At 42.6% G+C, this 16,894-nt stretch overlaps 2 protein-coding genes across 10 annotated transcripts in view; one reads left to right on the top strand and one right to left on the bottom strand.

Annotated features, from left to right (window-relative positions):
• Nucleotides 1-1,054: 1,054 nt before the first annotated feature.
• LOC143367699 (actin maturation protease) lies at nucleotides 1,055-5,044 on the top strand. Of its 6 annotated transcripts, none has more exons than XM_076809785.1 (4): nucleotides 1,055-1,425; nucleotides 2,043-2,501; nucleotides 2,575-2,907; nucleotides 3,014-5,044. In XM_076809785.1, the coding sequence occupies exons 2-4, from the start codon at nucleotides 2,284-2,286 to the stop codon at nucleotides 3,213-3,215; spliced, it is 753 nt and encodes a 250-aa protein (XP_076665900.1). In that variant the 5' UTR covers nucleotides 1,055-1,425; nucleotides 2,043-2,283; the 3' UTR covers nucleotides 3,216-5,044. The 6 variants fall into 6 exon arrangements, with proteins under 6 accessions (XP_076665900.1, XP_076665902.1, XP_076665904.1 ...); XM_076809787.1 differs by having other exon boundaries at nucleotides 1,055-1,513; XM_076809789.1 differs by lacking the exon at nucleotides 1,055-1,425 and adding an exon at nucleotides 1,537-1,788.
• Nucleotides 4,503-16,894, bottom strand: part of Krt95d (phosphofurin acidic cluster sorting protein KrT95D) — a 94,799-nt gene continuing 82,407 nt past the window's right edge. For all 4 annotated transcript variants that reach the window (XM_076809764.1, XM_076809766.1, XM_076809767.1 and 1 more), the window contains one exon: nucleotides 4,503-16,433. In XM_076809764.1, coding sequence (XP_076665879.1) covers nucleotides 16,300-16,433 — 134 coding nt within the window. In that variant the 3' untranslated portion in view covers nucleotides 4,503-16,299. The remainder of the gene's footprint in view (nucleotides 16,434-16,894) is intronic.

Genomic DNA, 16,894 nt, shown 5'->3' with positions numbered 1-16,894 from the left:
TTTGTGTGTAGACTAACAAGGGAAGATCCCGAACTCGGAAATTCAAAAAAATCTGAAACTTTGTGAATATGTTAGGGATTTCCTCCTGATTACAACGCAATTTTTATTTGCTGTTCAAACTCACTCGAAGGGGGTGAAATTAGCCCCTGAACATTCGGCTATTTTCCGATTTTGTGTTATAACTTGCGAACTTTAAGAGATAGAAAAAAAGTTTCAAGACAAAAGTTACTTCTTTTAATTAGATCTATCATTTGATAAAAAAAATTATTTTACAGTTCACGAGGCATAACACAAAATCGGAAAATAACCGGATTTTCAGGGGTCAATTACACCTCTTTAGAGTGAATTTGGGCAGCAAACAAACATTGCGTTGTAATCAAGAGGAAATCCTCTACGTATTCACAAAGTTTCAGAATTTTTCGAATTTCCGGGTTCGGGATCATCCCTTGTAAGTAGGCTGCAGCCTGGGGCGGAACATTTTGGGGAGCGGCTATAATTTTGGACGAAAGAAATTGGGAAAGTTTTAAACGCAGAGGCTTAATTGAGACAACTTTAAAAACAGTTCATTTCTTGTTTAGAATAACTCGTAAGTGAGTTGCCATATTTAATTAATTTTGAAATTGTATCAACTCTTAAATTAAAATATTTGATGATATTTTTCGGAAAGAATAGCAGACACTTGTTAGCCTAGGGGCGTCAGATCTCCAAATCCGCTCCTGCATATAATTAAATACCACCGCGCGCAATTTATATAAATCCTTTTCAATTTAACATTTACTCACTCATAGCAGTTAAAACAAGGAAGAAGGAAACTGAGAGAACCGGAGAGACCTTTGAACCCGCGTATGCATAAGTAGAAACGCAATCCAGTGTGTTCGCGAAAGGAACGCGACTACAAGCCAGCGTGCGAAGTTCAGCGATCCCCCACCTGCGCGCTGCGATAAAGATGGCAGAATCGAATGAAACCGCTGTACCGAAATCCCCGCACTTGCTCCACTCCGGGTTCAGAGTAAAAAGAGATAAACAATATATTCCCCGCGGCTAGGGTTCTTGCAAACAATGCACTTGCCTAAACTGGTGAATCATTCGCGGGGGTGCAGGGGCTGGGAGAAATTTCTTATCAGACTGTATACCGTGACAGAGACGCCTGGCGAATAAGGCACAGTGCGCTATGTCAGCCCGAGGCTCCGCTCGAGAGGAACGAGTCGCAGTCGTGTCAGGTCGTATCGAGCGAGTAACTGTCGTTCGTTAACGAATCGTCGTGCACCGGTGCGTGCAATCTCCATATCGTCACTGCCGATGCGCCCGAGTGTCGATTCCTATTCCTATCGGAGAATTACATAATGTATGTGCATGAGTCACAGGGTGAATAGGGGGGACGTGCAAACGTCAAAGCCGTGCAGCTGTGATTCCTTTGCATTCTAGGTACGGTAAACAAATACTGGCCCGTCCCATTCCATTGTCAGACTCCGATTCAAGCTTCCGCGAGCAGCGATCGACTAACACCGGATCGGTAATTGTCACTTGAGCGCGTGCAATGTAACCGTCCAGTACTCGCTCCGTCCGACGTCGATCGTGCAGTCGCGCTGCCATCGGATTATCTTGCAGCAAGTACATCCCGTCGCGTTAAAACTCGCGAGAAATCTTGGAGACTCTAGGGAGAGATTACAGGCATCGTTATCGGCCCTCGCGTCAAGCGGTCGTGCTTTCGAGAATGATCGCTGCCTGATGGCAATTGCCAGAAATATTTACGCTCACGGCTGACGGAACGATGACAGATTCCGTGCGGTACACTTCTCAAGGTTAAATGACTAATGTATCGGTGCAAACTCGATAATGTTGCGGTCACGCTGCTCCAATTAAGTTCTTCCTTCTCGCGAGGCGGTGCGATTGATCGATGGCCCTGGAATTTCTGATGTTCGAATATCTTCCTTTAAAATACATATGAAATCGCACGATTCCGTAAATATGTGTCAGACTTTCGTCCCCGTTTAGTATTTACGATTCTGGAAGTGTATGCTGTCTTTTCGTTGACATTTCAGTCGGCTCGGACCTCTGCGAGAAACTCTGGCAGGCCATTTGTGATGAGCAGGAATCGCTATGCCACTTCGCGGTGAACCGGAAGAACACCACTGAGAGATGGCGATATTCAGACTGAAAATACTGAAGCACAGGTGCACGATTTCATAGCCGTGGGAGCGCGCTGTCTTCGCATTATAGCGTCGGATCAGGTATTTGTTAATCCGGGAAAGTAGCCGCTCGTATAGCATTTATCTGTGAGAAATGCCAGCGCCGCCTCCGCCGCCTCTCTCAAGTTTGCCAGAGGCACCTATGTGCGAAAAAACAGAGGTGAGCGATGCGGACTCCCTGCCTCGTTGGGCCAAAATCACCCTCACCTCTGCGGAGGCTGAAATCGAAAAGCTGATAGCTCGAAATGAATTGAAGGACGCCGAGGTGACGTATTTCTGTCAAGTCGAACCGATCCTGCAAGATGGGCCGCAGTGAGTGGCATTTTATTAAGTCGGTTGGGCAGGCGCGTTAAATGGCTAGTTAAAACGCTACGTTATTCGTCAGATGCGGCTTGGTGGCGCTCGCTATGGCGTCGCAGGAATACACGAAGCCAGTTTCCGTCAGTCAGCTTCTAGCGGAAGCCCGCGTCAGAGGCTTCACGCAACACGGGGAGGTGTACAGCGTCGACTTCATGGGCACGCTGGCAGCTGAATATTTACCTGACCATAGACCAGATATTTTAGTAGATCTGCAACAGTGCCCGGACACGCTGACGCACGCTTTAGCTCACGGAGCGATGGTGTTGATCCCGTACGACTCCGATTTCAATCATGCTCCGTGCTTGAAAAGAGGCCATAAAGCTCATTGGACGCTGCTCGTGGGTTTAATTTCATCTAGGTACGTTCGGTGCTCAACTGCTTCCGCGGTTTAACTTCGAATGAATATACTGGACCCGTGAGATGGATTATTCTCGTTAATAGAATGTAAATTGCGTGTGTTCCAGACAAGGGTATCACGTGTTAGCGCGTCATGGAAAGTCACGTCACTTAGCTTGCTGGCCATTGCGCGATTTAATTGAAAGTAATGGGAACTTGGAGGAAGAAGGGACGGCCAGACATGCTGGAGGATATGTTATACCAAAGGGCGGAGTTGGGGGCCAGAGAGGCCTGCGAGGCAGGGCACTGGCGTTGCACCCATACATATAAAGTCATGTACAAGAGTTGTAGGTAATTAATATCACAGCGAAAGACAGAAATTACTACTATAACGTTACTGTATCCACATTATGGTATATGGTAAACATTCGAGGCATAACATTTGCACAGCTGCTAAAAGATTCATTCGTAAAATCTGACGCTTTCAGTACCGTGTCTCTGAACCCGCGATGCATTTCTTTATTGATCGATACTCGGCGGAGGATGTCGAGCGCGAAATTCGGTGTCGGTTGTAAACAGCCAGCGACATGTTTCGTTCGTTAGGCCCTGGTACTGCGATGTAAATAATGATTTCGTATGTTTGACTTACATGCGCGCAAACGGTTCGGGAATCCTAATTTCGTGTGTCGGGTATCAAGCTCCCCTTCCTGTGATGCGATACGTACTGAGATGTACCTTAGTCTGAGAGAAAAATGGGCATGTACGTGGAGGGACAAACGTGAAAGAAGAAAAAGTCTATAAAAATATCTGCGTAAATAATTATCTAAGTGTACTAGCTAGGAGTTATCGAAATCGTAACTAGCCGGGATAGAAGGAAAATGATCTAAGTATATTTATTTAGCGAACAAGTCGTAAGTTTTTAACGAATAATTGTGGGTCTTGCTTTACGTTGGCACTATGGATGAAACAGAATCGAATCTATTAAAAGAGCCTCGCGATCGCATTCAACTTAATGTCGGTGTGCTGTATTGGACCGAGCGCATTGCTTTTAAGATGCGCAACGAGTGTGTGGCTATCGAAATTGAAACGATTACCTTATACTATCATGTGGTAGCTTTGCCAGTCTTTTTACGTACTATGAGTATTATGTACAGGCATACGAACGTAAAAGTCGTAGGTGTTACCGTTATTAGAGACAGCATCGATTTTGTCCTTCTTCGTTAGCAATATACATTACTGTATTATCCTGTCGAGTGTCTTGAAAGCAATGTGCTTCTCAAATAAAAAACTTACTGTGTAGATCATGCGATATGCTTGTTTTACTATTTATTTAACGGTATGTAAAGTAACGAGCATAGTCCTTATCGATACAGACATTCAAATGTAAGACCTGAAGGTGCCGCGTGGCTGGCTGGTTGGTTGCTTCTCAGTTATGCGGTATCTTCAGCGTATTCTACGAAATTGGTTCAGAAGAGATGCTATAGATTTGTAGACACCTCGGATGGTTTCGTGTCGATTAAGAGGAACCTTTAAAAATAAAAACCGTACCCAAGTGCCGCAAACTACGAAGTTTAATTTATTAACGCGATGCCACAGAAGAATTGTACGCTGTGCCTGTTTCTCGCAAGCTTCTTCGTTTCGTTAACGCGCCGTAATCAAAATGCCGTGTAAAAATATTCATTGGTATGCGTACGTTTTACTTTCAACGAAGATAATCGATTCACATAGTTTTCCCCGCTCTAAACCTTAGACCTAAACCATGTACGTAGGGAATTATAAATAATACGTCTTCCGTTATATACCGCGATACAGTCTTTTCGGGGCGTTGAGGAATAAACGCGGAAGGAACGCGAACGTTTCAAGTAATGTCTATTTCGTATTTATATTTCAATCGATACTTCATTGCGGAAAGTTCGAAGGTTTCCAAAGTGCTTCGTTGTATCGACCGTTGCCTGTAAACGGTAACGAACGATTCTGCTGCTGCGTGGCCTGTGATTCGAACTGCAGCAAGGGCCAAGCGATACGCGTATCGCGTTAACTTGTAAGACTAATATGTGATGATTGTTAATTCTTGTTTCTTTTTGTGTACACGCATTTTACTTAGTTGTTGTCGGGTTTCCAGCTTTAAACGTGAGAAATATAAAGGATGTTATAATTTAGACACATTTTTGATTAACGTTATTCTGTATCTCGTTAATTCTTGGCCGCGGCAGATATAATATATTAATCGCGAATCGACTGTATCGGGCGTGGTTGGTGCTACATTCTCGGCCAGTGGGAGAAGCGTGCCAATCTTTAGTAGTGAACACTACGTCGAAAGCTTTACAATAATATCTTCCCCGCTGTGAACTCGAGGTGCGATGATAACAGACCGCTAACATATTTTCTGGATGGGAGTCGGTGTACATTGGGTTGTAATAGAATACCGAAAACTGCGCTACATTTATATTTCAAGCTTACAAACACCAACAACACAGTTTCGTTCGTACCTTTTACAAACCGTAGCTTCCTCCTTACTGTTGCTCTCGTTTCTAAAGCGTACACTGTTACCACGTTCTTACTGTTTTCTAATTGTACATCTACTTGTGTCCTGAGATGCAACATCTTCTCACTTCTACCTTGTAAATACGCAACTACGAGCGCGTCTCTCGCACGAGGGACATCGTCGTTATCGCTGCAACAACGATCCACAGACCCTCTCAATAAACGAACGTTCAGACGAACGGTTATGTACGCCATTGCAAATATATATTTCTACGAAACGAAACTGCACAATGTTCCGTCGTTTTAGCCACATTGTACTCTCTCCGTGCGACGAACACACCAGCGTTTGTAATAGTATAAAAACGGCCATACACGACCCAGGACACAAGGCGTCTAATTCTATAGATTAAATAACAATGATATCCTGTATCTGAATATTACGTTCAATAATATGTATATCACATATAGGTATTTCGTATTCATTATATATATCAACAATAGGGGAGTTGAATTAAAAAAAGGCTAGCGTTTTCTTCACTCGTTTAGAATTTTATTTCCAGCGTCTTCTCTCTTCGATCGATCGCGACGATTCTTCTGAACGGAGGGGTTGGGGGGAGATCTGTCGATCTTTCGAATACTGTGGTATTCTTTTCTGTATAATATACTAATGCTTCAGAACTGTATACAGAAAAACTGGTTAATAGGAACCGTGAAAATAAATGAAAAAAAACTTCGATTTACTTTGACAGTAAGGTAATAGTAGTCTTCAACGTGCCAATAATTGAAAAGTTCTTGTGCCAAAATTAAATATTTTTTTTCTTTTGTAGGAAAATGTTCTACGCGCCAGTGGTCAGGGCCGGCGGAACCATTATGCAAGTTATGCGCCGCATAAGGGCGCTAAAAAAATATACATATATCGCACGCTTAGTGATAAAAGCTCCCACATAAACAAAATGTAAATATAATTCTTTTTTATATAGTACTCCGTAAAGGAAAAACATATTAAATAGAAAACCGGTGCTACAATTTGGGGGCGGCAAAAATTTTCCTGCATAAGGGCGCCAACCATACTCGCGCCGGCCCTGCCAGTGGTGATGCTATAGTATAGAATTTGATTTTTGGCATTCGCAGTGTTTTCTACAAGGACTCTTCAATGAATTAAAACATTAATTTTGGTGTATTTTTAGGGACACTTAGATTAATTTCTAAATAGTTTGTGGTTTTTCTAAATGAATCGTAGACTCATGCTTCTTACAGTTTCATTTTCTTGCCACGAGTTTATTTGCTTCTTCGTCCCCGTCTGTATTAATGTCAAATAGATTTCTGCTAAAATAATTGAATACTTTAAAAACGATTAGTTCGCTGATCTGTGGTTATTAAGACTTTCCCCGTTTTTATGCGTCGTATTTCCCAGATAAATTTGCACCAGTAGTTCTGAAACATCCTGTATACACCGAGATAATTTGCAAAAGGACCTTGCGATTACAGAAAGTTTTCTTCGTACATTTTCAAGCACCCCCACGCGCGGGATGATATTATTTTACGAAATTCTGGCTCGAAGAAAATACAAATGAAGCAGATAGGGTGTTCGACTACACGTGGGAATGAATTTAAGGGGTGATTCTAGACACCATGCTAAGACGAAAGTCAAGAATAACGATATTGCGGATGAGGCTTCGTTTGTTAGTTATAAGCGTTTAAAGATATGCCCTAAAAGTAGGCAATCCGCGTACACCGACCGCTCGTCTGCAGCGGTGCACGCGGGTTGCCTGCTTTGGGGCATATCTTTAAACGCTTATAACTAACAAACGAAGCCTCAACCGCAATATCATTACTTTTCATTTTCGTCTTAATATGGTGTCTAGATTCACCCCATAAATTTATTCCCACGTGTATCCGAACACCCTGTATATGTATACATATGTATAGAAAATTTAAGGGGCCATATCTTCCGTGACACCTTGAAAAACTCGATCCTTTTTCATTTTTCAAAAATTTGTCATTGCACTGTTAAATTTTGCGCTTTAAACGCGTTTTTCTCGAAACGTAATTTTTTTACCTGGCGCAGACAGAATCTCAAAAACCACATGGCCGATTGCTCTGAAATTTTTACAGGTTAGTCAACATACTGCTACCTCTCGTCGATACCAAAATTACATTTTTATGTTCAGCCTATTAGTTATTATACTGTTTTTATTAAAGAAATTACCGAAACACGAATGAAACACCGGAATTTGCAATTTAAGCATTCGCCATTTGTCCAATTTTCCAGAGAAATTATTTATTTTGGTACGGACGGTAACGATAAACGTACTGATTAAGAACCTTCTTGATTTTTCTGCTTCAGTCCATCCTGAGAGCTCCAATCCCATACGCCAGCGAGATAAAATTTTTGTATAAAAAAAATTGCCATGAATTACGTAAAAATAACTAAATAAATTAAAAAAAATATAACATTAGATGTATCACTTTAAAAAAAGTTCATGAAAGTTGTTAAATTCTGCGACGTTCACAGAGGAATGCCCCCTTGAACTTCGCGCCGTTAGTCGTGAATTAAATTTATTATTGCGAGGTAACGACGCCCATAATATGCGTGTAATATATATTCTGCAGGTATATTGTTTCGTGAGAAAGCATAAATTGGCACGTACGTATCACGAGACACTTTAAATTTCGCGAACAATATGTATTCCACGTCGAACGTGTGATCGAATTTTATTCACCAATTTACGTATCATTTGCATTTCGTTTCGGGTTTCGTAGGAGAAGTGTAAATACGGGCCGGTGTTGTCATATGGTGCTTATTTCTCTGTCAAGTACTGCGACATGTCGGAAACTGAAGTAAACACAACAAATAGTGCCCTCTGACACCACCAGGCGGAACTGGTGCGATTGGCATGGTTACTTTACCTAAAAACTGAAAGTGTCTGTTTTCGTTCGTGCAAAAAGTTTTCTTATAGTAAGATTAAATAATTTTTTTCTTATACTAATTGACAAATGTAATATGTTAGTTATAGAGGCATAATTAGTCATAAGGTTGAGCTGCAAAGTGCTATATTTAGTTGTTTGGAAATATCTTTTCCACCCCGAGATTTTTACGTTATTCTGAAGAAGGTGGTGATTCATATTACATCTCTCACTTCATCGAGTGATTCTTTCTCTCTTTATGCAGTGGATGTGTTTTTGTTTGTAATTTTTGTAAAAATTTCTAAGAAACTTTCATTATATCTCCAATTTTTGCAAAAAAAGTTCATACAATTATCTATTTTCTATTGTTTCCCATTTGCTCTATTCATTTTCAATCCTTTAATTTTTTTTCTATTTTCAAACTTTGTGGGGCTAAATATTTTGGAAATTTTAAAATACAAAATCTGTAAAAACAACAACTATTTCTTACGTGTTTTTTTACCTTTTCAGCTCTGGCGCACATTACCACCCCAATTTCTGAAACCATGTTTCTGACAAAATTTTCTAGAAATGACGCAGCTCCAAAATAGTTGAATTTTCACGATAAATGCTACATTATCTCGCAAGGGAACATCCCGAACCCGGGAATAAAAAAAATTCTGAAACTTTGTGAACATGTAGGGAATTTCCCCCCGATTACAACGCAATTTTTGTTTGCTGCCCAAATTCACTCTAAGGGGGTGTAATTCACCCCTGAAAATCCGGTTATTTTCCGATTTTCTGTTATAACTCGTGAACTGTAAAATAATGTTTGTACCAAATGATAGATCTAACTAAGAGAAGTAACTTTTGTCTTGAAATTTTTTTCTATCCCTTACGTTTCGCGAGTTATAATACAAAATCGGAAAACAGCCGAATTTTCGGGGGTTAATTTCACCCCCCTCGAGTGAAGTTGGGCAGCAAACAAAAATTGCGCTGCAATCAGAAGGAAATCCCCTACATATTCACAAAGTTTCAGAATTTTTCTAATTTTCGGGATCTTCCCTTGCCAGATCTATGAGGTAGCATTACCAATATGTGTTTTCCTCGAATCGAAAAGAGTGGTCCATATTTACACCTTCGCCCCTAATGTGTCATAATATTACGTTTCATGGAGAAAGAAACTCCTTTCTGCTCTCCAAATTTTTCCCTCCGTATTTACGTTACCGGAGAACGTTTCTCCCTCTAATTACTAACGAAATTGGATGAAATTAATTGATAATGCTCGCAGCGTACGGGGGAAAGCGGGCAAAAGGGAGATACTTTTGATGGCGCGGATGGAAAATGGAAATGTGAGTCCCGTTGTTCCAGGGCCTCTAGGTACTCCCGCTCCGGCTTCTCCCGGCTGCTAAGCTCGGGGAGGACACGCATAATATTTACAGCCCTTCTAATTGAACTCTCTAATATTATTGATAACAAGTTAATAATATGTACATGTACAATATACAGACGTCGTCTTCGTAAGCGGTCACAATAAAAGACGTCTAAAAAACACTTGTGAAAATTAAACACGCCATCTAATAATAATCCTTTAGTCTTAGCTGGTACCAAAACACGCCTTTTTCCAATATATTAATTACTTCTTTTAATTACTGTAAGCTTTGAGCTTGGGCCTGCCTGCCCACACGCGTCTGTTAAAACTTACTATACACCGACGAACGATAGCAAATCTTTTTTTTTTCTTTTTTTTTCCATTAGAATACTTATTCTCCTGGCGAACGTGCTGACGGTCCTGTGGGCCGCTCGGAGGGAGCCCCGAGTGGCATGGGATTGCGTTTCACCCACTCGCAAAGTATCGATTCGTCCCGCCTCCTCTTCCGCACGCACGAAATCCCGCGGTTCCGCGAGCTCTCGCGCGCCGCTCACGATGCTTCTGATCAGGCCCACGGCGGCCCGCCATTTCGGTGAACCGATCCAGCCTCGTTTAACTCAACGCGGCGAACTGTAACGCGATTTTGACTAGAATCGAGAACCTTTAATCACCGAGTCTTCAATAAGCGCGAGAGGTCGACGAATCTCCCCCGGGGAAAGTGAAGGTAAGGGGAAACGCTTGCACGCTTGACGAGGACCGTGAGCACGTGTCGCAGGGCAACGTCACTTACGATCCTTACAATTCTAACGGGGACTAAAACGCGTTCTCTTGCAAAGCTTGTACAACGCGGGCTCGACGACGAGCAAAGATCGGCGGCTGAATGCGGGCCGTTCGTTGGCGAACGGACGAAAGTGAGGATACAATGGAAACCAGAGAAAGGAAACGATCGAGGAACATTATGCGACGTGTAAGATCGCTCTTGCACGCCCTATCACGCTGCTACCCGCGGAAACGAGAAAATCGTAGGGTTATTTAGCAATTTTTCTCTTTTAAATAATAAACTCGGTAGAAAATCTGATTAATGGAATTTATTGCATATCTCCTGAAGATTGAAGAAAAAATTCTTGTTCGTTTCTGTTTTCAACAAAATGGCAGTGCCAGAGCCGCTCCTCGAATAAAAAACTAAAAATGTTCATTTTCTACAAGACACGAACTAAAGAAGCACGTGCGGATATTTCAAAATAAATATTTTTATGGAATTAGCGTGTTTGAAGAAGAATTGATTTTTAGCAGAGAAATTTGGTTACCACAGTGTCTGTAGCTAAGAATATTTTCAAGCCATCGTAGAATCCGCATGTAGTTCTATAGATTAATATAAAAGGAAGATTCTCTCAAAATTTCAAGTGAATCTGAGGAATAGTCTCCGAGATCCGCGCGAGTCAATTGTAAAGGATGCATCATTTTGTTGAAAAAATTTTTTTTAGTCTTGAAAATATGTATAACAAATACCATTAATCAGATTTTCTGTGGAGTTGATTATTTAAAAGAAAAAAATTGCTAAACAAAATCTATGCTTTCCATGCGTCCAATGTAGTGTCACCTCTAGAATCGTCGAGATCCTCGGAGCAGGGCCGGCGTGAACTTTTGCGGGGCCAGGTTCCATTTATATTGTGCTTCTAAATTTTATAATAATAAACATCAATGCATAGGGATCCGCAAAAATTGCGATGAGCTTTTCGTAGACCGCTGGGCCATTTAAAGAAATTTTATAATAATAAATATCTACGCACAGAGCCCCGCAAAATTTACAAACAACTTTTCGTGGATCGCGGAGCCTTATAAGCGCGGGGCCGGGTTCCGGGGAACGCGCTGAACCAGCCTCGTATCGGCCCTGCCTCGGACCACGCCGCCCACTTTGGGAAACGCTATATCGTCCCCCGAGGTCGCTTTCCACGCGATTATATTCTAACTAGGAAGCACCGCGAACCTTACTCACCGATTGGAATGGAACTTTCTGGGTTTATAAAGAGACTCGAGACAAGAACAACTGTATATTTCATTCCTGCCCAATCGCTCCCTAAAGGTGTGAAAACTAACCTCAAAGTCAAACAGGCACTCCCACTTCTTTGCGTATAACTCCTAAAGTACAGCAGACAGAAAAAGATGTTTCGAACAAAAGTTTAATGGTGCATTAAGCGCTGCAAAATTGCGTTAACAAAATTTTGAAAAAAAAATTTTTTCATCAGGTATTTTGTTTTTTAAACTCTTTTCAAAATTTCGTTAGCGCAAGTTTGTAGCGCTTATTGTACCCTTAAAGTTTTGTTGGAAACATTTTTTTCTGTCTCTTATACTTCAGGAGTTATGAAGCGAAACAGCGGGAGTGCCATTTGACTTTGAGGTTAGTTTTCACAGCCTTAAAGGCCGACTGGGCGCGAATGAAACATACCGTTGTTCTTGCCTCGAGTCACTCTACGAATCCACAAAGTTGCGTTCCAATCGGTGAGTAAGGGTTCGCGATGTTCCCTTGCAAGAACAATGCGGTGGCGCCTTCAGCGCATGTCTTTGCGGCGTTAGAACGAACTTCCGGGACGCAGGCTTGCTCGGCTCCGAGCGGGGGGCGTGATCGTCGTCGGCGATGACGGAGACGCGGTTGTATCGTGCAAAAACTTGCGAAGCGAGGCGCGAACATTGTCAGATGCTTCGTTCGCGAGCCGTGGGAGCGTATAATATCTATGTATATTTTTTTATATATTGTATGTATATGTATAGCAGTATACACATCGTATATGGCAGGTTCGATTGCTGGGAACGGTCCAGCACACTGAATGAAACGAGGCAGTTTACGCGCGTGCATGTGTGCTCATGGTAACGTCTCTTTTCGTTGGCTATCGAGGATTCGCGTGGCTAGCCGACGCGAATTCTGTTCAGACTTCTCGTATTCATGAATATGCATCTCGAAGATGCTTCGTGGGTCACCGTGGCCCACGATATTTATCACAAGTAGAATTTTTCACTTAAGGGCCGGGCAGAATTGTGGATTGAATGTTGAAGGAGAGGGTAAGAAGAGGGTGAAAAGTTCAACGTGGCTGCTACTTCTCTATCATTGAATATTGCGGTCTGATCAGTGCTACTGGCAATCTGCGATTCTGTGGTAGCTTCGAGCACGTTAAGCTTGCGGCTCTATGATAGGGCTCGGTATTGCACGGAGTTTTTCATAACTGTGGCGGAATTGGTAGATATAAAGTATTATCGTTCGCTCGCGGTTCACGAAGAGGCTATGATGGAACTTAGAGTTTTTAATGGAATCTCAGTGATTAGAATGCTAGTAACACAGTTCCATCCGAAGGGAGCTGACCATGCCCAACGCAGCACATTTCGGTCATCTAAGGAGAACCAGGTACACTTTCCGTGTGTTGCAACCAGAGGTTGAACGCGGTTTCGGTTTTTGACACAGTTATAAGATGAAAAATAATCTTGAAACAGTTACAAGTGAAATAGGTTCTGGCCTATGTCGGTTTAGATTCTACAGAAAAAAGGAAAAGGAGATTCGTGTAGCCACGACTAAAGTAATTCACGAGCTTTGTAAAAAGAAGCAGAATGGACTTTATTCTTTAAATAAATTTTTATAGTCACCTAATGAATTTTATTCAACGTGCATTGAAAATATTTATATTCGTCCAACTCGGCTCCCCAAAGATTAAATACATAACTGTTCCGGAACCGAAACAATATTGGTTCTGTAGAACCGTAACCGAAGTCGATAAATACAGAAATTTCTGTTCCTTATAACAGGTATTTAGAATTCATAATTCGTACCGATATATAACAATTTGAAAGACTTAGTTTCGAAACCATTTCAACGCCTGGTTGCTACCATAAAACTACTCGATTCGAATGTTCACTTTTTTCCGTATCGAGTCAACAGTACGATGATATTTTTCCCGCATATTTTAACACAGCTACTTATTACAACTAGATAGATTGATTAATGAAAGCCTCGTAACGTTCTAGGTACATTTGTCAACAATTCCATTTAAGAAGTTTCGCCACCTAACCCTGTCAAAGAGGGCTCGGAATCATTCCCCTTATGGTGGAATTTACGTTCCATAACATGGAATAAAGGGTGATTTCGCGCGACGATGTCGGAGCCATCGCGATTGTAAAAGTTCCTCGTAAAGAAGCTAGTAGAACATTACAGTATTTCACCGAGCAGCGAAGTCGCTAGAGTATATATTCTTCTAACAATACGAAACAGCGCGATACCATTTCCCTTATTTGTTACAATTTTACTGAGTACGTAGGTCGCTTAACGCTAGAACGAGCCGCTCCCAAAGCGCCAGCTGCTTCACCTAAAGCTTCAGCATTCCTCAAGCGGACCTGCTTAGTTGCCCCGAGCCGCACGCCTCGCAGCATCTTTAACATCAACGAGGGTCGAAAAGCTGAACAGTTGCTTGCGAGTTTTCGATTCGTTCGAATTAATTATCAGGACCGTTAATATGATCACACACGACCTCGTGCGCCTGCCTGCCGTCACCTGTCTTCCGCCAGGGGGTTTCCGCGCGAGCGGGTATTGCTCTGAGCCGTTAAAAAATGTAAAATCGTAGGACTACGTTTGCGGGTCGACTACTCGCAATAAGAACTAATTGCAGACTAGCAAAGAACGGGGCAATGAGGGGGAGGATAGAGGTGTACGAAGAGTGCGAAGAGGTGTACAAGGAAAGACTTCATCGCTGGCTCTCACTCTGGCAGAACGCAGTCGCCGTCGAAATGGATGCGGGCGTTACTGAAGTGCCGTTTCTGAATTCTTTTCCGCGAACTCGTCTGGAGAAGCAATCGGGTAGGCTCTCTGTCGCGCGCGCTCTCTTCCAATTTGGCATCGGGCAGTCAAAGCGACGGCTACGTCGCTGGGAACAGTAAAGCGCCTATCCTTATCACCATTTTTCGCCTTCTAAATTTTCGCTCCCTTCGCTCGCGGAAGAAAGAAGTAAAAAAATGTACGTCGCTACGCTTACATTAACAGTACCTTTCCTCGCTCTCTTTATCGCTCTCTCACTCGCACTCTCTCACTCTGTCTAAGACGACGCTTTTTTTTTTTAAAACACGTTAGTTGTCTACCTCGTTATCTTCTCGTGATATGGTTCTCAAGGGACGAGGGGCGAAGGATAAATTAACCGAACTGTGTGACGAAAGGGAGGAAATGAAGAGTTACAAATAACGCATTTCGGGTGCGTTCCCATAATTACTCCGGCTTTTCGTCGCGGTGACCGTTACCGGCGCCACGGGGGAGTCTGTTAATCGCGATGAATGGGCAACGTAGTCGTTTACGTTTAGTTACCTCCCACCGCGCCTTTTCGACGACCGTTCCTCTCGTCGTTCTTGACTTTATTCTAACGGCTTAACAGGTATTCGCGGAGGGGTACGCTCTACAGTGAGGTCGGGAGTCAGTGGCGGATTTAAGGGAAAAGCGGCCATTTTTGGGGGAAGTAAAGAGATAGTTTACTAAAACCGGGTTAAGTGTACTACGGCAAAAAATAAAAGTATAGTGTTTGGATAAAATCGTAATTCAGTTTTGCAGATGGGGCGTTCTGAGCGGGGGCCCAGGTGGCAACTGCTCGTCGGCCGCCCGTTAAATCCGCCACTGTCGGGAATAACAAAGAATATCGGTCCCCGATAGGAATAAAGTATTTAAACAATAAAATCTGAAAAGTAGAGTATTTAAACTAGCAGCAGCCTGGGGCTAAACGTCTATAAAATGGAATACAAAAGATGCTAGATCGAAATCTTAAAACGAGGAAAAAGGAGTATAACAATCAATGAGCTCCTCCTTCTTCATCTTTTCCTCTCGCCAATGCATGGCCCTTTGCTTTTCTAAACACCGTTTGTGCGCTAAGAGAAATGTTCGCCTGTATCACAGACTCCTTCGATAACGCGTCGCCTGTACGTTTCGTCCTATGCCCGTGCGATCGTCCGACACGTTGATGAAATAAATACATAATTTAATTATAAACCACGCCTCCTCGCCGTCGTGATCTAGACAAAGATCTGCCTTAGAGTGTCGGGAGACCCCGGGCACGAATCCATTCGCTTCGTGGCGTTTTAAAAAGAAACCCTAACGTATGTACAGGTATCGAGGGGTATTCGACTCGGACGATTCTCTCCTTTCTATTTCAAATACATATAAAACCTCCTGTTGCGTAACGATTTCGGGCGGCAACGCTTCTGGATAGCGGCGTTCCCACCAACCAACGGCAATCCGTCGCGCCGGTGCCAATATTAAATTGTAATGCGATATGTCGACCGTCTCCGCTTGCGTGCTCTCGCCCATCTTATACGCAAGCATTCGCGCGCGGTACAGCATTCTTCGAGTACGTAAAACAGAAACGACAGATTGCAACGGGGGATTAATAGAGCAAGAACAGGGGGAGGAAATAAAGAGACAATGTCGAGGTACTTGCCTGATCAAGCGCCAACAATGCCGGGTTCAAAAGCAGCAGGGATTTCTGACTGTTCAAACCTGGCCTATGTCGGACAGTTTTTCTTTTACGTTTGGTTTAGGATCTGGTGGTTATTGGGTCTGGGCGCTAGCTAAGCCGGTGATCCTCTAATTGGCAATATCGATGAACACAAATAAACGGCTATTAAATCTGGCCACTGACGAGGAACCGGGGGAGTTTACGTTGGATTGGGGGCTTGCTGTTGAGAACTGTACTCCAACAGGGCTATCGGAAACGTCTTGATGTGCGTTTGCCACTGCGCCGACAGTTGGAAGAACTTTACGCCGTACCACTCGGTACCGTCGATGCTCACTGAGGAAAAAACAGCAAATGATTTTATGCGAATTTACGTGACAAGCTTGGCGGAGTGTTTTAGTGATATGTACTTCGCAGCGGGATGAAGGATGTAACATTCCCTCGCCTTTTCAGAGACAAAAAGGCCTCATGGGGAGGTTCCGGTCTAAAAATCGATATTTTTTCATTTCATTTTTCGAATGTTCGACCTTTTAGGAATATGTGTTTAAAAGGGTTTTTTTGAAATTTTGTAAAATTCCCGAAGTTATAGGCATTTGAGTAGCGACAAATGCATGGGTAACACCCGGCCACCCGGTGCGCACGTAAAACTTTAAACGCGTTTTTCTCGAAACAGTGTTCTTAAAATCGGTGGAACCTATATCTCGAAAAGTTATTATCCGATTCGACTGAAACCTTTTTTATTTCGAAGAATGTACTTCTGGCTCGTGGAGAAACCAGTAAAATTTAAAAAAATGAAA

Source organism: Andrena cerasifolii, chromosome 4 (assembly GCF_050908995.1).
Source record: "Andrena cerasifolii isolate SP2316 chromosome 4, iyAndCera1_principal, whole genome shotgun sequence".
Taxonomy (NCBI): Eukaryota; Metazoa; Arthropoda; class Insecta; order Hymenoptera; family Andrenidae; genus Andrena; species Andrena cerasifolii.
Note: the sequence above shows the minus strand (reverse complement) of the source record. Positions and strands in the feature narration are given on the sequence as shown.

Excerpts from the sequence above, each read along its gene's own strand:
- LOC143367699 (XM_076809785.1), top strand. The coding sequence starts at position 2,284 with ATGCCAGCGCCGCCTCCGCCGCCTCTCTCAAGTTTGCCAGAGGCACCT. Across the intron at positions 2,502-2,574 it reads ATCCTGCAAGATGGGCCGCA|ATGCGGCTTGGTGGCGCTCG; the intron begins GTGAGTGGCATT and ends GTTATTCGTCAG. Across the intron at positions 2,908-3,013 it reads GTGGGTTTAATTTCATCTAG|ACAAGGGTATCACGTGTTAG; the intron begins GTACGTTCGGTG and ends CGTGTGTTCCAG.